Below are 22,463 nucleotides of genomic sequence, written 5' to 3'. Positions count from 1 at the left end.
TATTGTCTGTGAAATTAGTAACTGAAATATACCCATACACTTTCATTCCTATTCTGGATTTGCTTTCATCACTTTGATGACAAACAAGTTAAGCAACATAATCAATAAGTTCCAATATTGTGTTATGTTTAACATGTTTTAATATAGATTTGTTCATCATTTCACTTATTTTTAGTGTTCCCTATTGCAATGTGATTTTAAATAATGTACATTGTTATTTGCAACTGTGATTGATTATAATTCTTATCCAGATTTCAAATACAGTGTTCCACCTCATGTGACTGAGGTCTCTCTAGGTCATCAAATAAGTCCATAACACCATCAAGGTTTTGAAGATTTCCTGTGTTTTTTGTTTCATTACTGAGCGCAATATGTCAGAACCCATTTGCTGTACAAATGGCCACTGTTGCTACGCAAACGGAGGTTGCTAGTGTTAGCACTAATACCTGCACTTGCCAGTGCACTTGTGCAGCTGCAGTTGTTTTGCAACCTGCGGCTCTCCCCACTATGTTGGACAAGGCCGTGGTTGCTGACATTGGGGTACTTCCTGCCTCTCCCCATATGGCGCCTTCTGCCCAGGTGAGTAAAGCTCCAACTGTTGACAAGGCTCTGCATTCTAAGCCCCCCAAGATAAAGCCGCAGATGGTGAAGGTTTTGCCACCTGAGGAGACTAGTCAGTGTCGGTCTGATGACGAGGCCATTGTACTGTCTGACATCTCCCGTGGGTCATCATCAGAGCTTATGGACATTGATGTCGACCGGGGGCGAATAAATCTCTGGCCAGTACGGGCTCTCCTCCAAAGCACAGAGGCAGGGTGGAAGTTCAGCCACGCTAATCACTGGCTCCAATATTACAGTGGAACCTGAATGGGTTCAGGACGCATGTGGCCGAATTACAACTCCTTATACGAGAGTGCCCCTTGTGCTTATGTCTCCAAGAGACACATTTTCGGGCCACTGATGCTCCATCTTTACAGGGCTATAATGTATATCGAAAAGATGATCTGATAGGGGAAAGGGCAAAGGGTGGTGTTGTGGTTTTTGTCCGTGACATGCACCCCTCATCTGAGCTCCCTCTTGTCACCGACTTGCAAGCAGTTGCAGTTGACATTCTTGTGGGTCGGAGGCTCACAGTCTGTTCAGTTTATTTACTGCCTCAGGATGCAATGGACTCTGAGGCTCTTACAGACCTTATTAGCCAACTCCCCCGCCCATTTCTGCTTCTGGGGGACTTCAATGCTCATAATGTCTTATGGGGCTCTACGTCTACTTGCCCCAGGGGTCGCATTCTGGAAAGCCTCATGATGTCTGAAGAACTGTGCATCCTCAACTCTTGTGCTCCCACTCATTTCTGTACTGCTTCCGGGTTGTCATCGGCTATTGACCTTTCCTTTTGCTCTCCAGCACTTGCGGATTCTGCTCTGTGGGAGGCTGCTGCTGACCTCCATTATAGTGACCAGTTCCCCCTTTGGATTCGCCTCCTGGATGAGGCTGTGGCATTACCAGTGCCGCCCCGGTGGCACCTCTGCAGAGCTGACTGGACACATTTCAGCCAACTGGCTGTTTTGGAACACCGTGCCAGTGTCCACGAATGGGTGGACCATGTTACAGCCGTGATCTCCCATGCTGCTGAATTGTCAATCCCACGGTCATCCGGTCATCCCAAGAGGCGTTCTGTCCCTTGGTGGACCACTGAGTGCCGCTCAGCCATCCAAGCCCGCCGTGCAGCTCTGCGCCGCTTCAAGTGCCACCCCTCAGCTGACAATCTTGTGGCCTTTCGGGTGGCAAGGGCCAAAGCGCAACGAGTGATTAAAGAGAGCAAATGACGGTCATGGCAATCGTTCTTGAACTCCATCTCTCATTCCACTAGTTCTACGAAAGTATGGGAAGCCATCAGGAGGTTTTCCGGGAAACTCAGCCAACTACCTCTCATGGCACTGCTGCATCAGGGATGTCTCCTCATGGCGCTGAGAGACATTACCCAGGCACTGGCCGTGCATTTTGTGGACTCTACCGCCACTATTAATAATGATCCAGATTTCTGCCGCTACCGCACTGCCATCGAGAGGGGTCACTTGGACTTCCAGTCTCTAAATTCTGAACCCTATAACTGCCCCTTCACAATGTGGGAACTGGATTCTGCGCTGTCTGTGGCTCATGATACTGCGCCTGGTCATGATCAAATCCGGTATATCATGCTGCGGAACTTGTTGCTGCCATCCAAGGAAGTTCTCCTGAACTGTTTTAATATGATGTGGTTATCCGGCACGTACCCTGACTCGTGGAGGTAGGCGATTTTGATTCCCCTCCTCAAACCAGGCAAGGACCGAACGCATCCCAGTAGTTATTGCAATATTGCTTTGACGAACTGTGTTGGGAAGACGTTGGAACGCATGGTCAACCGACACCTGCTTTGGCTGCTCGAGACCAGGCAGCTCCTTAGCCCGTCTCAGTGTGGCATTCGGAGATGTCGTTCCACTATAGACAACTTGACCCTGCTTGAGGCCGCCATCCAGCAGGCCTTCCTACATAACCAGCATTGTCTAGGTGTCTTCTTTGACATTAATAAGGCGTATGACACTACTTGGCGCCGCCTTATCCTCAATCAACTCCATGAGTGGGGCTTTCATGGCCGTCTCCCCATCTTCATTCAGTCCTTTCTTTCTCACCGCCTCTTTCGGTATCAGGTTGGTAATGTGCTATCTGATTTGTACATGCAGGAGAATGGTGTTCCTCAGGGCAGCGTTTTAAGTGTCACCCTCTTTGCCGTTGCTATTAACAGTATCACGTCCACTATCCGGAGTCCTGCCCAATGCTCCTTGTTTGTGGATGATTTTGCTGTTTTCTGTTCTTCCTCCAGTCTTGTTACTGCTAGTCGGCAGTTGCAGCTTACGATAAAGCGCTTAGAGGCATGAACTGCAAAGATGAGTTTTACCTTTTCTGCAGCCAAATCTGTGTGTGTTCATTTTAATCGTTCTCGGCGTCCTTTTACCTCCCCTGAATTGCATCTGAGGGACATCGTTCTTCCTTTTAGAGACACTGTGACGTTCCTGGGCCTCACTTTTCATTCCAAGTTGTCGTGGTTGCTTCACCTTAAAGACCTCAAGGTGTGGGCCCTGAAGGCACTGAATATTTTGAAGTGTCTGAGCCATCGGTCCTGGGGAGCAGATCGGGCACGTCTGCTGCAGTTTTATAGGGCTTTCGTTCGATCACGTCTTGACTATGCTTGCACCGTGTATGGGTTAGCAAGGCCTTCATATCTGAAGATCCTTGACGCAGTACACCATGAGGGTATCAGGCTGGCCACTGGTGCCTTCCGTACCAGTCCCATCCCCAGCCTGTGTGCTGAGGCAGGGGAACCGCCGCTCGCCATCTGGCGGAAACTCCTCATGGTGCAACGGGTGTGTCATTTCCTTGCCTGTCCTATCTCCGCTGCATACCCTACCATTGCCCAACTGCCTATGAAATGTCTCTTTGCCAGTCGTCCCAGGGCAACGAGACCATTTGGGACTCGTGCCAAGCATTTGCTTGAGTCCCTTGGTGTGGAGCGTGTGGCCCTCCAACGACAAGGTTTTACTTGCCTGCCTCCCTGGTTGCTCCAGAGGCCCAGCATCCTTCTAGACTTGTCGGAGAACCGGAGGAGCTGCACTCCAGCGTTTGTTTGGTTGTGCTGTTGTTTTGCCTGATCGAGTCGTCAAGTTACAGCTTGCTGCGGCGTTTACCATCTTTGATGCCGAATTTTTTTGCAATTTTGCGGGCATTGGAGCAGATGAGATGTGTTCCCAAACTTAAGTTCCTCATCTGTTCTGACTCCCTGAGTGCCCTTCAGACCATGCATCACTTGTACCCAGTGGATACAGTCGTCCAGAACATCCATGATGCCCTACTTCACCTGCAATGGCAGGGGAAGGAGGTTTCTTTCTGCTGGGTGCCGGGGCACCTGGGTATTAGGGGAAACGAACTGGTGGATGTGGCTGCCAAAGATGCATGTTCCCTCCCTCACATTGTTGAATGTGCCATCCTCCTCCATGCTGTAAACTCCCTTTTGCGTTTTCGTGTTATGCGTCAATGGGAAGAGGAGTGGCTGGCAGTTGGTGACAATAAGCTGCGTCTGGTAAAGGCCACTACGCGACCATGGTGTACGTCCTACCAGTCATACAGGCGGGATGAGGTTCTCCTCACTCGCCTCCGCATCGGGCACAGTCCCTTCACTCATGGTTTTGTACTCCGGCGGGAGGACCCCCCAATCTGCAGTGCTTGTGGCGTCCAGATTACAGTCCGCCACATTTTTCTTGACTGTCTTTTATTCTCTGCCCAGAGGGCGGTGGTTTCTTTGCCACCGGATTTTCCCTCTATTTTGCAAGACGATGAAATGACTGTGGTTAAGGTCTTATGGTTTTGTGTCCTGTCCAATTTGTTGCCTCGGATTTTAGGGAGAGGGTTTTAATGTGCTGCTGGGTGACTGGCTCACCCAGGTTTTGGGTAAGAGGTCCGCCAGTCACGATTACCTCCTTGTTTCCCTTCAGTTTCTGTTCTCTTTTCCCTGTGTTTCCTTTCCTTTTTTAGTTTGTTCCTTCTCCTCTTGTTTTGCCTCTGTATGTGGGGATTTGGAACTGCGTCAGGTCTGCGTCTCTTAGCCATTCTCCTTGATCGCTGTTCATCTTAGTCCCTTCACTGCATGTGTTCCTGTCTTTATGTGCTTGGGCGCTGATGACCACACTGTTTAGCGCCCGTAAACCTCAAACACACACACGCATAAACAATGATTTTTTCCTGAACCCAAATTGATTTTTCTCTCAATTTTTTTATTGTCCTCATCTATATACTTTTCTAATGAGCAATTCACAAAGACAATATCTTTTACTCATTGTTTGCAGATTTGTCATCCATTGAAACTTCCTGGCAGATTAAAACTGTGTGCCAGACCGAGACTCGAACTCGGGACCTTTGCCTTTTGTGGGCAAGTGCTGTGCCAACTGAGCTACCCAACCATGACTCATACCCTGTCCTCACAGCTTTACTTCTGCCAGTACCTCATCTCCTACCTTCCAAACTTTACAGAAGCTCTCCTGCAAACTTTGCAGAACTACCACTCCTGAAAGAAAGGATATTGTAGAGACATGGCTTAGCCACAGCCTGGGGGATGTTTCCAGAATGAGATTTTCACTCTGCAGTGGAGTGTGCACTGATATGAAACTTCCTGGCAGATTAAAACTGTGTGCCGGACCGAGACTCAAACTCGGGACCTTTGTCTTTCGGGGGCAAGTGCTCTACCAACTGAGCTACCCAAGCTCTCCTGCGAACCGAACATGAGTCGTGCTTGAGTAGCTCAGTTGGTAGAGCACCTGCCCACGAAAGCCAAAGGTCCCGAGTTTGAGTCTCAGTCCAGCACACAGTTCTAATCTGCCAGGAAATTTCATATCAGCGCACATTCCACTGCAAAGTGAAAATCTCATTCTTGTCATGGATTACTTAGTAGTTTGAACATAATGCTTATTTTTTGCTATTATTAAAATAAATTGTCAATATGTGTCTGTTTCCATTAGTTCTTGAAACTGCATGAAATAGGCTCCTATTTTCTATATTTCCTACTGACTTAAATAACTTCAAAGGCATATCATTGTAGTTTAATTGTTTGAACACACATTATTCAGTGCTTTGTCAAATGAGAATCGTACTCAGTGTGGCAGTTTTAATCTGCCAGGAACTTTCATATCAGCCCACACTCTGCTACAGAGTGAAAATTGCATTCAGGGAACCAGTTGTTTGGGATGATAATGGATCCAGCTATGACTATTTTCCACCGTATTCAGAGTCATCCAGAGCTAGTTTGTCAGTATTTTATATTTTCGTATTATGTTATTATATTACATCAAAATTAATAGTTTTTTGTGTTTGGAGCTTTTATCAATATATGGTAGAACATCTGAGACATAACAGCTGTAGATAAATTGTACGTTACAGTTAAACAACAACTGACCATTCCCATCTTACCAATAATAATGATTTTTGCCTCAGTAGAAAAGCACAGGAAAAAACAACAGACATTTTGTTCCAGTGATTGCTACAATATTATTGTCAAGTTAAGGAAAAAATTCTCCATCGTGTTCCTGTAATGACAAACAATGACTTCCTGTCTGTGTAAAACTTGTCAAAGTCAGTCACCAAAAGAACACCAACACTGAAAATCATCCCATGCCATGGTTAAAGATGCAGTGGATTCAGCACCAAAAGAGTGATGCATTCACACTCTTTTTCAGGAAAACTATTTAAACAGACATGGAATTTCACAAGTTGGATTTCAGACTGAACCTAAAAAAAAAGATGCACAATTGCTCTCACTAACATACTTCAATGAAAGCTGTACACAGTATCATGGTCTGTTACAAAAGAAAAGAAGCTGGACATGGAAGAAAATTTGCATTTCATGCCATCCGTTAATCACAACTGCATTCAATTTTGTTTTTATTCTGATGATGAAGACACTGGGCCACTGAACGGAAATGATAGTATCAATGATGAAACACAAAAATTGCATAAATACATTGTTCTTCCCTGCCATGTATAGTTTTATAGTAAATAAGAAACAATGGAAACTCCAGGTAGAAATATCAACAATGTAGGAAAAGATAGATGGCTACTTACCATAAAGAAGACTTGTCAGGTTGCAGACAGGCACAATTAAAAGACACACGCATGTAGCTTTTAGCCACAGCCTGCATCAGTAAAGAGAGACATACACAAAACACACACACACACACACACACACACACACACACACACACACACACAGATGGCTTGGGTAGTGAAGCAGCCATTAAAATCAAACGTATTATGTTCAGTTGCATGTTGTGCCACAGGGTGGTGTACTTTGCTCCTGGCCACAGTTTGGCTGTGGCCACTCATCCCAGTGGATAGTTGATTGGTAATTACACCAATATAAAAAAAACCTGTGTAATGATTGCAGCAGAGTTGGTAAATGACATGGTTGCTTTCACAGGTGCTCCAGCCCTTGATGGGGTAGGATAAAACTGTGACAGGATTGTAATAAGAAGTGCTGGGTGGGTGGATTGGGCAAGTTTTGCACCTGGGTCTTCCACAGTGATACGATCCTTGTGGCAAGAGGTTGGGATTGGGAGTGGCATAGGGATTGACTAGGATGTTATAGAGGTTGGGTGGGTGACACAATACCACTTTAGGAGGGGTGGGAATGGTCTTGGGTAGGATGTTAGGATGTCCCTCGTTTCAGGGGTATGATGACAGGTAATCAAATACCTGGCAAATGATGTGGTTCATCTGTTCCAGACCAGGGTGATTCTGGGTGATGAAGGGGACACTCCTTTGTGGCTGGTTTTTGGGGGTAGTACGAGGATTGGGGTTGTGAGGGGAAATGGTATGGGAGATCTGTTTGTGGACTAAGTCTGGGGGATACTGCCTGCCTTTTGAAGGCCTTGGCAAGATCTCATCATACTGAGCAATGGAGTTTTTGTCATTGCAGGTACAGCATCCCCAGGTAGCCAGACTAGACCTTTCACACTAAAAACTTCCTCCTGTATATCCTGGATAGCTGGAGGCAGCATAGCTGCAGTGAAAATAACTTCCTTGCTCAGTATGCTGAGAATCTCACTAAGGCCTTCACAGACACATTATTTCCCAGACCTAGTCTGTAAATAGATCTCCTGTAGCATTTCCCCTCACAACCACAATCCTCCCACCATACACAATATCAGCCCAAAGGAGTGTCCCCATGATCACCCAGTGCCATCCTGGACTGGAACAACTGAACCACATGTGTTGCCAGGGCCTGATTACCTATCATTGTGCCCTGAAATGAAGGATATCCTACCTGAGATACTTCCCACTACTCCTAAAGTGGTGTTACATCACCTTCCCAACCTCCATAACATCATAGTTCATCCCTATGCTACTACCAATCCCAACTTTTCACAAGGATCATATCCCTGTGGAAGATCCAGGTGCACCCACCCAGTGCTTCCTGTTCCTGTCCTGGCACAGGTTTATCCTACTCCACCAGTGATCAGGGCATCTGTGAAAGGAGCCCTGTCATTTACCAGCTCTAAAGATATCATTGCACAGCTTTTTATTTTGGTATGACTACCAACCATCTGTCTGCCAGGATGAGCAGCCACCACCATACTGTGGCCAAGAGTATGGTTGATCCACCTGTGACACACACATATGAACATGACACATTGGATTTCAATGGCTGCTTCACTATCTGAACCATCTTGATCCTACCCTCCACTGCCAGCTTTCCTTAAATGCACAGAGGGAAGTGTAGAGGGGCTACGATTTTAACACCCCCTTTTTATTCTCCATTTTCTTCCCACATTTCCGAATCATTTCTTTTCTCTTCCCTTTTTCTTTTTTATTAACCACTACTGAAGCTATCCTTACAACACATTCTCCACTCCCATAATTATCCTGGCCTCCACCTAGAGTGACATACTGTCCTCACACCCTCCACCCAACATTTTCCATCCACTATGTTCCACATAATCATCTTCCAATCTTCTTATTTGCAGCCCTCTGCCAACACATCCACCCATCTTTCTCCACTCCTCTAATTTTTTTTTTTATTTTTTCCCCACCTCCCTCCCCCACAACCTCCTGACACTGTGCCTGTTGGAGTCTAGTCCCTGCACACTCCACCAGACAGGGTTCGGCTCACTCTTTGCCCATACACTACTATCCCTTCCCCTTCCCTTCCTCATCCCTTCCAGACTGCTGCTTGCATCCCATGTGATGTTACATCCTGTCCCGAGATGCTGGAGTTGGTGGTCATTTGTGTGTGAGATGTGGTTGTTGTTGTTGTTGTTGTTGTTGTTGTTGTTGTTGTGTGTGTGTGTGTGTGTGTGTGTGTGTGTGTGTGTGTGTGAGTGTGTGTGAATTTGTGTGTGTGTGTCTCTCGTTACTGATGAAGGTTGTGGCCAAAAGCTACAGGCAAATGCTTTTAATTGTGCCTGTCTGCAACTTGATGTGTCTTCTTTACAGTAAGTAGCAATCTGTTTATAGTAAATAAAATCCTTTACCTGTTTATATACCAAAGATGTGTAACTTCATTAGGTCTTTATATCAGATCTACAACTGGATAACATTTATTGAAAATGTTAATTTGCGTTAGAAAAAAAAATACTCTAAAATTGTATCACATGAATACCTGGGAGACCCTAACAGGTAGGTCAGCTGCCTAATTGAGAAGGCTTTTCCTGTCATTCATGTGCACTGGCTTCTTTCAATTTCAGTTTCAATTTAGTGCTCATAACTTGTAATTTTACATGCATGTGCATTTTCAACTAAGTATAAAGTTTTTAAAATTACTATTTTTTATTTTTTATGTTTTATTATTTCTTATTACATTATAATTCATGATAAATTCAAGTTATAAGTTTTTTTTTTGGGTAAGCCACTGCCTGACTTGCTTTTTAAAATTATCCCCTATCAATATCTTAACTTCGTTTGCTACCAAGTTATTAAAAACAACTCCTTTGACATAGGGGCTTTTCACTGTCTGAAGTTAAATTTCTGTTAACAACATGAAAGTCTTTTCTCTGCCTTGTTTCATAGTTGTAAGTATCCATGTTTCTTTTTGTGATCTTAGTGTCTTCTTTCACTGGCATTATAGTTTCTAGTATATGCATGGCATAAACTGTGAGAATATTGTGTCTAATGAATAGGGTTTTGCAAGAAGTTCTTGGTTTTACTTTTCCCATGCTCCTCAAGGCTCATTTCTGCATTATGAAAACTCTTTTCTTATTAAACTTTCTGGAAACATCCCTCAGGCTGTGGTTAAGAGATGTCTCCACAATATCCTTTCTTCCAGGAGTTCTAGTTCTGCAAGGCTCACAGGAAAGATTCTGTGAAGTCTGGAAGGTAGGAGATGAGGTACTAGCAGAATTAAAGCTGTGAGGATGGGTCATGAGTTGTGCTTGGGTAGCTCAAATTGTAGAGCACTAGCCCACAAAAGGCAAAGGTCCCGAGTTTGAGTCTTGGTCTGCCACACAGTTTTAATCTGCCAGGAAGTTTCATAGCAGCAGACACTCCACTGCAGAGTGAAAATTTAATTCTTTTTCATATTAGTTTTGAATTTCCTCCCCCCCTCCCCCCCCCCCCCCCCCACATTATTGTTGCATAAGACAAGAAAGGGTACACTAATCCATAATACACAGTTCTTAGGGTTCAGAATTGAGATACATAGAAGCTGGGGTTTATTTTTTTACAGGCATAATCAGCTTGCTGCTTCCTTGAAAGTCCATCATCTATGCATAAACCCAAGAATTTATGTTTCTTAAGGTTTTTGGTAAAATTTTGTCAATAAGAGAGTTTTGTCTGTTTGGACCACTTCGTGTAAATGAATAATATTAGTTCCTTCTATGTTTACTTTTAGATTGTCTTTTCCAAAGTGAACTCTTGCTTTTTCAATAAATTTATGTATCTCTTCAACTAGGCTGGGCTCACTGTCTGCCCAGTAGACATAAAATGTATCATCTGCAAACATAGCAATCACTTGCTTATTGTCAAGACAACTTGGAAAATGATTTACATAGCATATGAATAGGATTGGACCTAAAATGGAGCCCTGAGGAACTCCAAACTGTTATTTCTTATACTTGACCTTCTTCTCTCTAGTATTTCTCCATTACAGCATATAATCTCTGTGCACTGCTGTCTACCCTTTAAATATGTTTCTAGAAATTGCATGTTTTCCAGTGACACCACTCTTCACAATTTTTGATAAGACCACATCATGATGTACTCTATCATAAGCCCTCCAGAGGCCCATGAATACTCTTGCTGCTTGGAATTTTCCTTTTCTTTTTTTCAAGCACACAATGGACAAATTGTACTACAGCTCTCGTAGTTACTTTGACCTCTTCTGAAACCATGCTGGAAATTATCTAATATATCACATTGCTGTAATGATCCAGGATTTTTTTAAATATTATTTTCTGTATCCTTCGTGAAATGTGAGATTTGTTTGTTAAGTGTATTTGATACATGGAGAGATGTGTCATGATTGCATTGTATGATGATGAGAGAAGGGATAGGATGAAATCCAATGTAATTTTAGCACAACCTCTAGTTGCAATACTGTTCCAACAATATATTTTGAAAAAAAATAATTCAAAAAGTATGCTGAATTTTCTATAACAATCCCAGTAAACCATTAAATGTCTTGAAACAAGAATAATGCGAGTTACACCACTTGTATTCTAAGTGCTCACATGTGACGTAGACATATTAACCTGTATATAATACCATTTTGCATTCTTTTCACACAAAAGCCATGGAACAGCACTAGGTGTGGTACCTATTATTGGCTGCTGAAGTATATGTAGTGCATTTGCTTTCATACAGTTCTGGTAGAAATGGGTCCCTTATGACCCTCATTCAAATCAGCAGCAATGTGACTCAGAACAGACCATTATACACGGCATATGTTGAAATGAAAGTTTTTGCCGCTCAGTCTATTTCTGTCATTGCATTGCCGTAATAACTCACATTCCAATTTATGATTGTTTGTTGATACTGGTGTTATCCTACAGTCACCTTCCTGTACTAAGTCCATCTTTGGCATGTTAATTGCTCTCTTCAGAGTTTCCAGTTTTCTCACAACATTCAAATACCCAATATTCCACTTTGTAATTTGGAAGACATTCTTCTTGCCCATATCTAGTTCTCATAAAATCCAGCAGTGACAAATGTTTTTCTAGAGGACTTGCATGCTCGTTGAATACACTATTTTTACCCTGTGCATGCTGATTTCCTTTACCATCTGCATCATCATATTGAGATTCACACATTTCTTGAAAATTAAAAAATAATGATAGTATTCTTAGAGCAAAGATAACTGAAAATGTCTGTTGATTCCTGCTGTTCATGGCATAACCAGGACCAGTGAAACTCAGTAAATGAATGAATCTTCCTGTTCCACATGAATATCATTGCTTATGTTATTGTGGTAAATTACAGTTTCAATAATCCTGTACCTTTATGACATACAAAGCAGAGGGTATTTCTCTCTCTGTTCTATCCTTCAGCATTTTTCATTCTCTGCTTTTGCCACTTACAAAGAAGAAATATAGTTTCAAAACCTGTAGAACATTATAAGGCTACAGCTTTCAGTGCTGTGTTATTTTCATGAAGAAGGCCTTTGTTCAAAAGCTGATCAATTTTCAATGCTTTCTATGTGCATGTTCACAACTCACCACTTCATTTATTTGATGAGTAGTGTTGCCTCCTATTGTAGTTCTACAAAATATTATTTATTTTGTAAATGCCCAAGTCCCAATGATTATTTGGATATTTATGTTGAGTGCTACACTGTGATTTGTCATCAATAGTTAGGGAGTAAGTTGGAAATCTGAACTGTTCATAGTTTCAGTTGTTCTGTTGGAAAAAGGGAGTGCAAGCAGAACATTAGAAAAATGTAAAAGGAAATAGAAAGTTCTTTTCCCTTTTTTGATTACTGGATAATTAAAGTTATTTGTCACTTTCACTTTCATCTGAAACTGTTGTAATAAGATGTGTTTACATAATTTTGCATTTTATATTTGAACAATCCATAAGGCAACTAAAAAAAGTAATTCTTTCTTTGATTTGCATTAAAGGAAATAGGACATGACATTCTTTCAACTGGTCGAGGAGATGAGTTCTGCAGTTTGCCTCCACCATTGGCAGTTGAATGGCTTGACTTGAATTCAGGAAAAGTTCGACAAAAATATAATGACTTCTTATTGAAACATGGGCATCGCAGCATACAAGAAGTAAGAAACCTGTCAAATAAATCTAATTACTTTATTTTTATATTATTAAAAAGTTAAAATAATTACAATAAAATTAATGATGATGTAAATAAAATTGAAAGAAACTTCCACATGGGAAAAATATATTAAAAACAAAGATTCCAAGACTTACCAAGTGGAAAAACGCCGGCAGACAGGCACAAGAACAAAACACACAAATACACACACAGAATTACTAGCTTTCGCAACTGATGGCTGCTTCTTCAGGAAGGAGAGGGAAAGACAAAAGGATGTGGGTTTTAAGGGAGAGGGTAAGGAGTCATTCCAATCCCGGGAGCGGAAAGACTTCCCTTAGGGGAAAAAAAGGAAAGGTGTACACTCGTGCACACACACACATGCACACATATCCATCCGCACATACACAGACACAAGCAGACATCTGCTTGTGTCTGTGTATGTGCGGATGGATATGTGTGCGTGTGTGTGTGCGCGCGAGTGTACACCTTTCCTTTTTTTTCCGTAAGGGAAGTCTTTCAGCTCCCGGGATTGCAATGACTCCTTACCCTCTCCCTTAAAACCCACATCCTTTTGTCTTTCCCTCTCCTTCCTGAAGAAGCAACCATCGGTTGCGAAAGCTAGTAATTCTGTGTGTGTGTTTGTGTGTTTTGTTCTTGTGCCTGTCTGCCGGCGTTTTCCCACTTGGTAAGTCTTGGAATCTTTGTTTTTAATATATTATAATAAAATTATGAAGAAAGCAGACAAATTTCATAAATTACTTACATGAAACCATATTTCCCTAAACAGAACATATTTTCTTGCTGTAAACCTTCTAAAATGCTGATATTTGCGATCAACGTGTGTTCAGTTATTTATAAATAGTGTTAAAACAGAAATTAGTGAGAGAAATATTCCACATAAACATCGTATGGAAAGCTATGACAGAATGTAAATCATTTAGGAGTATTGTTGAGCTGTCAACAGCCATGCCAAAAAATTAAAACCTCACAAACTTTTTCTTTTACCTCATCATCTCATCATCTTTTCTTCTTGTACAGTACCCTGTTAGGTCTTCTGGCCTCTAATGGTCTCAGTCCATCTCCCCATCTCCTTTCTGGTCTAAATGAATGCATACATATTCGCAGATGCATGCGCATGAGGGTGTGTGGCTGCACACACACACAAACACACACACACACACACACACACACACACACACACACACACCTGTACAGCCAAATTTTTCTGGATGAATACATGATGTCAGAACTACAGTTCAGCATGTAGACTGCAGTGAGGGGGGGCCTTTCAGATGAAGTGGGTGAGGGAAAAAAGAAGCAGGGAATGGGCAGGAAGACTGGGGAAGGGTGGCTGATGGCTCAGAAAGATGCAGCAGGTGTCTGAAACAGGAATGTGAGTGGGATTGGCAGCATGAGTGAGTGATAGAAATGTGACATATGAGCACCGGAGCCAGTGAGTTTGTGCAGTATGCAATGATGATGATATGCGGGAGTCGATTGGTAGGGTGTGACAGGGCAGAGGAAGGGGAGGTAGTTATGTGCAGTGGGTTAACCTAAGTGAAGGATGTGTTGCAGGACTAACTCCCATCTACATATTTCAGAAAAACTGGTGCTGGAGGAAAGATTACAAATGACTCAAGTTGTGATGCACCCATTGAAATCATCATGTTGCACTCAGCAATATGTAAAGATTACAAATGACTCAAGTTGTGATGCACCCATTGAAATCATCATGTTGCACTCAGCAATATGTTCTGCTAATAGGTGATCAACTCTGCTGTTGGCCGTGGTTTGTCAGTGCCCATTTGTTAAAGTGGATCTTTGCTGGTAGTCATGTCCACATAGAGTGCTGTGCAGAAATTGCAATAGAGTTTGGGTATGATATACACTCCTGGAAATGGAAAAAAGAACACATTGACACCGGTGCGTCAGACCCACCATACTTGCTCCGGACACTGCGAGAGGGCTGTACAAGCAATGATCGCATGCACGGCACAGTGGACACACCAGGAACCGCGGTGTTGGCCGTCGAATGGCGCTAGCTGCGCAGCATTTGTGCACCGCCACCGTCAGTGTCAGCCAGTTTGCCGTGGCATACAGAGCTCCATCGCAGTCTTTAACACTGGTAGCATGCCGCGACAGTGTGGACGTGAACTGTATGTGCAGTTGACGGACTTTGAGCGAGGGTGTATAGTGGGCATGCGGGAGGCCGGGTGGACGTACTGCCGAATTGCTCAACACGTGGGGCGTGAGGTCTCCACAGTACATCGATGTTGTCGCCAGTGGTCGGCGGAAGGTGCATGTGCCCGTCAACCTGGGACCGGACCGCAGCGATGCACGGATGCACGCCAAGACCGTAGGATCCTACGCAGTGCCGTAGGGGACCGCACCGCCACTTCCCAGCAAATTAGGGACACTGTTGCTGCTGGGGTATCGGCGAGGACCATTCGCAACCGTCTCCATGAAGCTGGGGTACGGTCCCACACACCGTTAGGCCGTCTTCCGCTCACGCCCCAACATCGTGCAGCCCACCTCCAGTGGTGTCGCGACAGGCATGAATGAAGGGACGAATGGAGACATGTCGTCTTCAGCGATGAGAGTCGCTTCTGCCTTGGTGTCAATGATGGTCGTATGCGTGTTTGGCGCCGTGCAGGTGAGCACCACAGTCAGGACTGCATACGATCGAGGCACACATGGCCAACACCCGGCATCATCATGTGGGTAGCGATCTCCTACACTGGCCCTACACCTCTGGTGATCGTCGAGGGGACACTGAATAGTGCACGGTACATCCAAACCGTCATCGAACCCATCGTTCTACCATTCCTAGACCGGCAAGGGAACTTGCTGTTCCAACAGGACAATGCACATCCGCATGTATCCCGTGCCACCCAACGTGCTCTAGAAGGTGTAAGTCAACTACCCTGGCCAGCAAGATCTCCGGATCTGTCCCCCATTGAGCATGTTTGGGACTGGATGAAGCGTCGGCTCACACGGTCTGCACGTCCAGCATGAACGCTGGTCCAACTGAGGCACCAGGTGGAAATGGCATGGCAAGCCGTTCCACAGGACTACATCCAGCATCTCTACGATCGTCTCCATGGGAGAATAGCAGCCTGCATGGCTGCGAAAGGTGGATATACACTGTACTAGTGCCGACATTGTGCATGCTCTGTTGCCTGTGTCTATGTGCCTGTGGTTCTGTCAGTGTGATCATGTGATGTATCTGACCCCAGGAATGTGTCAATAAAGTTTCCCCTTCCTGGGACAATGAATTCACGGTGTTCTTATTTCAATTTCCAGGAGTGTATTTGCTTTCACAGAGACCTGTTCTCACAGGGATCTTCCTCTGTTGGGATAGGGTAGACCTGTGGTGGGACTGGAGAGGTAAGTGCACCTTGATCTTCCACAGTGATATAATGCATGTGACAAGAAGCTGGAAGTGGAAATGGTGAAGGGATGGATGAGAACGATGTGTACGCTGAGTGGGTAGCATAGAATTACCACTTTAGGAGGGTATGGAAACATTTTGAATATGCTGCTCTTCATTGCTGAGGATGATAATTGAGAGTAGACGCCAAACTCAGCACTGTTGCTTCAGTTCGGAATGGTATAAGGTGACTACGGGGTCTCATATGTAGCTGGTTCTTGGTGGTGTTGGTAGGTTTAGGGGTGTGCAGGTATCTGAAAAATCACTTCCATATAGTCTGGTCACCCATCGTTGATGTATGTTCATTGATGAGAATTCCTTTTCTCAGTATACTGAAGACATCACAAAAGCCTTCACTATTCCCAAAACCTAGCCCATAAATAGATTTCCTTTGTCATATCCTCACATGCTCATAATCCTCCCACTACCCCCAAGAACCCAGCTGCAAAATGGTTCAACACACTCATCACCCAATATCATCCCAGATTCAAGCAACTGAACCACATTCTGTGCCAGGGCTTCGACTACCTACCATTATGCCCTGAAAAGAAGGATGTCTTACCCACAATCCTTCGCACCACTCACAAATTGGTATCCTGCCACCTGTCAGCCTACATTCATGTTGTGTGTGTGTGTGTATGTGTGTGTGTGTGTGTGTGTGTGTGTGTGTGCGTGTGTGTGTCTGTGCTCTAGCTTGAAGAAGTATTCATTGAAAGGTAGTGAAGTTTTCATTTTTTCTTGTGTACTAGTTGAAGACTGACAATTCTACTATTTAATGAAATGTTATCTACATTCCTATATTAAATATTCCTAGCAGTTAAATTAAAATGCAGATGAAATATTAATGATCTACTCACCAAGTGGTGGCAGAAGTGAGTAGATTTTTTATCTATCCAGTTGCATTATACTGTCAAAAATAGATTGAATATTAATAATCGTGGCATAATCACTGTTTCCAGTTTGACCTTGCTACAGAAACTTGGTCAATGAGACCTCTGACAATCATAGAAACTCTCCAAAGTATTGTCAAACAAGGAAGAGAAACATCTAAGGAGTTAAATCAGAAAACTACCAATGCTGCAGACGTCATTCGTGGACTCATTTCAGTGAAACAAGAAAGAACTAGGTAAGTTGTAGTTCAACAATGACATAATATTCATTTCTGTGTTTCATAAAAATACAGATATTTTCAAAATCATTCTTTGATTCTTCAGTTAAAATTGTAAAGAGCCTAAAGTGTAACTTTCATTAATTTCTCCAACTTGACAAACCTAATTTTACTACCCATGGCTAAATGATTTACAAAAGCAACAGAGACCTAAATTTAATAATTTAACATAGCATAATGTATCACTGCCATAGGGATCATGATGAAAAGATTAATTGCAACATGCATGAAGGAATTTAAACAATCGTTCTTCCTGCACTTCATGTGTGAATGGAATGGGTAAAACCCTAATAACTGGAACAGTGGCATGCACTCTCTGGCATGCACTTCATTATGGTTTGCAGAGTATAGCTGTAGCTGTAGGTAACAGATGATTTTTAATAATGGAAATGGCTGGACCCGGCGGAGGTTCGAGTCCTCCCTCAGGCATGGGTGTGTGTGTTTGTCCTTAGGATAATTTAGGTTAAGTAGTATGTAAGCTTAGGGACTGATGACCTTAGCAGTCAAGTCCCACAAGATTTCACACACATTTGAACATTTTTTTACTAATGGAAACAGTCGTTTCTCTCCCTATCTCGTCCCACCCTTCCCCATCCAACAAGTGGTAGTAACTTTTGCATTAGTGTTAACAATACTGTATTATTAGGAAGCAGCCTGTCACGTCTATCAAACCAGTCTGCTCAAAATCATCTTCTTGAGTGTCTAAATCATTGACACCAGGTTAAGTGAGTGACAGTTCTCATAATAAATAAAATCTTGTGTCATTACAAACATGAGTAACAATTAACATTATACATAAATAAAATAATCAATTTTTAAAAATATAATGTAATTGGAAAGATAAAAAAATTTAATCACCAAGTGCCAGCAGCAGAACACACCCATAAAAGATATTTCAGAGCCAGTGGCTCTTTCTTCTAACAGATGGACTGAAGGGGAAGAATGAAAGGTGAAGGAAAAGGACTGGTGACGTTTAGGAAAAGGAGTAGAGTTCAGGAAAATCATCTAGAACGCTGTGTCAGGGGAGGCTTATGGAATGGCAATACCTTTTATATGTGTGTTCTCCTACTGCTGCTTGGTGAGTAGTTTTTTTGTCTTTCCCATTACATTATATTTTCAATAATTGATTATTTTCATTTATATGTAATATTGATTGTTGTGTTTGTAATGACACATCAGATTTTATTTGTTCTGATAATTTCAGATACACTATAAACCAACATTATGTGATGCACCAAAATTAAGTGCTAAGAAACAACTAGTTTTTGTGCCTTTGTCACTTTTCAGGTTACATATGAGGTCTGTTCAAAAAATTCTGTAACATTCTTAATTTTGCACCAGTGGTGCATTGGAGTGAAATGCAGTTGGCATCTCTGCACATGATTGCATTTAATGTGTAGCTGCCCAAAGTTTCATTGTTGTATGTCTGTTGGTCATTGTTCTGGACTGTATTAAGTAGAATGTTGTGTTGCAGAGTTTGTGAATTTTGAGATGGCAGACTTAGAGGAGCAACACATCTCCATTAAATTTTGCGTGGCCGGCCGCGGTGGTCTCGCGGTTCTAGGCGCGCAGTCCGGAACCATGCGACTGCTACGGTCGCAGGTTCGAATCCTGCCTCGGGCATGGATGTGTGTGATGTCCTTAGGTTAGTTAGGTTTAAGTAGTTCTAAGTTCTAGGGGACTGATGACCACAGCAGTTGAGTCCCATAGTGCTCAGAGCCATTTGAAGCCATTTTGCGTGAAATTCAAGAAAACCTTTATAGAGACACACCAAATGATGAAGTAAGCCTACAGTGTGTGTGTGTGTGTGTGTGTGTGTGTGTGTGTGTGTGTGTGTGTGTGTGTGTGTGTGTGTAAGCCATACTCAAGTGTTAAAAATGGTTCACACAGTTTAAAAATGGCTGGATGAAAGTTAAAGTTGGCCATCGTTCAGGATGATGCTCATGTCAGGAATGTTAATGGAATTGTGCATGCCAGACTGACTGTCTGGGAGATTGCAGAAGGTGTGACATTTCAGTTGGAAGATGTCATGAAAACCTGACACAGCATCTTGGAATGCATCATGTTGCCACCAAGTTTGTTCCATGGCTCCTGAATCAAGACCAGAAAGACTTTCGCCTCACAATCTATAAATAGCTTTTGGATCGCACAAATGGGAATGAGATGTTCCTTAAGAGAATCATAAGAGGTGATGAGACCTGGGTCTATGGTTATGATGTTGAGACCAAGGTTCAATCTTCACATTGGCTTGGGAAGGGTGCTCTAAGACCAAAAAACACTCGTCAAACACTCACCAGGTCAGGTCATATTAAAAGCCTTGCTGATAGTTTTCTTTGACTGAAAGGATTAGTTTGTCATGAATTTCTTCCACAGGGACAAACTGTTAATTAATGGTACTGTAGGACTTGTTGTGATTACTGCAAGAAAATGTGAGAATGAAACAGTCTGAATTGTAGCTAGGCAATACATGGCTCTTACATCACAATAACACACCTACACATTCATCACTATTGGTGTGTGTATTGTGGGAGAAAAAAAAATCACTGTGCTGCTTCATCCTCTGTACTCTCCAGACCTGGCCCCTCAGGACATTTTTTTTATTTCCAAAGTTGAAAACCTCATTGATGGGATGAAGATTTGCAATGACAGACAAGATGAAAGAAAATTCACAGACAGCGATCCAGCAAGAGTCATACCAAGACTGCTTCCAGAAGTGGAAACGGCACTGGGAGTGGTATATGAATTGTGGAGGTGAGTATTTTGAAGGAGACCATGCACATGAATTTCTTCCACAGGGACAAACTGTTAATTAATGGTACTGTTGGATTTGTTGTGGTTACTGCAAGAAAATGTGAGAATGAAAGTCTGAATTGTAGCTAGGCAATACAAAAATTTTGTGGACAAAGTTCCAGAATTTTTTGAACACATCATGGTATATTGTGTAAATTCTCTGAGCTTGTTGCTGAGAGTCTTACTCTTTGAATTTTTTGAATGACATTCTGTTGGTTTAAAACCCATTTTCCAATTGTGCTATAATAAAATTGCCATAAGAACATACAGGAAATGTTTGTCATAGAGTGATTTCATTTGCATACATAAGGGACATCTTTTAAATAAACTGCTTGGACAATGATGCTGATGAAATTCATCTCATTGTAAAGGTATATGTTAGCAATGAAGACCAGTGATGCAATAATATGTCACAGCAGATATTTCATTTTTCCCAGCGTAGCATGTATATCAGTTTGATTTCTGAGATTTTCTTGGCTGGAAAACTGAAGACCTACTATTTTTGTTACATTACTAGGTTTGTAATATTATAGCATAATTTTTATTGACTTGATAAATAAAAAGTTTCTATCAGGTGATGGAAACAATAGTGAATGCATTGGTTTTGCTTCAGTGTTACAACTTAGCTTTTCTATATGGCTGACACTCAGCTGCTGTATTTATCCACACAAAGCAGAGAGAAATTCTTAAAATAATAATAATATTCAGTTCTAGATGGTTTTAAGATTTTAAGATGCGATAATTTAGTTGCTCCAAACCATGGCAGTTGTTGAAGTGATGACTATGACTTTTGAACATTGCCTTATAATATTACATCCCTAGTATTATTATACAATAATTGAATTTACAATAACTTGTACTAAATTTATGCTTCCTATTTTCCATAATCCGGGGGTTGGGTATTTAAATTCACTAATACTTCTGGAACCAGAGTAAAGATAGCCATTGGTAAATTGTTCCACTCCTTTCCTCCTCTGCCTACATAATAGTATTTCCCTCAATTGTTATTCCGTGATTTCATATCATTTGTTAATGGAATCAGATACTGAAGGACTGAAAGGATTAAACAAATCTACACACAATGTAAACAACAGGAAATATAGTGAAAATAATTTAAACTTATTTTCAAACAATAAAAAATCCAGGATGGAATGTAAAACACTATGAAAAAGATATTTGCTACTCACCATCTGCTGAGTCGCACATAGACACACAAAAAGACAGTCACACAATAAGCTTTCAGCCAAAAAGGCCCCTGTCATCAGAAACAGACAACACAAACACACACACACACACACACACACACACACACACACATGTTCATACAAGCACAGCACACACACACACATGACCACAGTCTCTGGCAGCTGAAGCCAGACTATGAACAGCAGTGCATAATGGGAGATGCTACCAGGTGGGGGTAAGGAAGAGCTCAGGAGGGGAGGGATAGCAGGTTTATTTATATTAAAAATTACGAGTTTGGCATGTGTTCCATTTTCAAAAGATAGCAAATTGTATGTTCTTCAAATCTACACTTGAAAATAATACACACTGCAAGGTGAGTAAATAGAATAACAGTCCAAACAGAACAAATGGCCTTTTCTGGAATTAAACTTCTGTACATAATAAGATCTTGGAAGTCAGTGAGACTATCTAAGGTCAGATATTTTCACAAACTTATTTCAAAATATGTGAAAGTTGTAAATCACTGGAACATTAACCCAATACTGGTACGTAATATTGAAGTTTTGTTTATCGAAAATTGTTTTAAGAGTAAAACATAAAGAAGTAATGTTATTCTGGGTAAAAATAATTATTTATATGTAAAAATATATTTACTGTGCTTTCTTTCAATGTAACAAATCTTTAGGTTTCCAAAAACAATATTATAAAAATAATTTTATAATATTCTACAAAATTTGTAAACTATACATCATCATCATCATTTAAGACTGATTATGCCTTTCAGCTTCAGTCTGGAGCATAGCCCCCTTATAAAATTCCTCCATGATCCCCTATTCAGTGCTAACATTGGTGCCTCTTCTGATGTTAAACCTATTACTTCAAAATTATTCTTAACCGAATCCAGGTACCTTCTCCTTGGTCTGCTCCGACTCCTCCTGCCCTCTACTGCTGAACCCATGAGTCTTGGGTAACCTTGATTCTCCCATGCGTGTAACATGACCCCACCATCTAAGCCTGTTTGCCCTGACTGCTACATCTATAGAGTTCATTCCCAGTTTTTCTCTGATTTACTCATTGTGGACACCCTCCTGCCATTGTTCCCATCT

At 42.1% G+C, this 22,463-nt stretch overlaps 1 protein-coding gene across 1 annotated transcript in view; it reads left to right on the top strand.

Moving 5' to 3' along the window:
- Positions 1–22,463, top strand: part of LOC126272873 (putative phosphoenolpyruvate synthase) — a 329,859-nt gene that overhangs the window by 231,271 nt on the left and 76,125 nt on the right. The window contains exons 22-23 of the mRNA XM_049976096.1: positions 12,633–12,788; positions 17,174–17,340. Coding sequence (XP_049832053.1) covers positions 12,633–12,788; positions 17,174–17,340 — 323 coding nt within the window. The remainder of the gene's footprint in view (positions 1–12,632; positions 12,789–17,173; positions 17,341–22,463) is intronic.

Source organism: Schistocerca gregaria, chromosome 5 (genome assembly GCF_023897955.1).
Source record: "Schistocerca gregaria isolate iqSchGreg1 chromosome 5, iqSchGreg1.2, whole genome shotgun sequence".
Classification (NCBI taxonomy): Eukaryota; Metazoa; Arthropoda; class Insecta; order Orthoptera; family Acrididae; genus Schistocerca; species Schistocerca gregaria.
The sequence above is the reverse complement of the archived record's forward strand: the minus strand, read 5'-3'. Positions and strand labels throughout refer to the sequence as shown.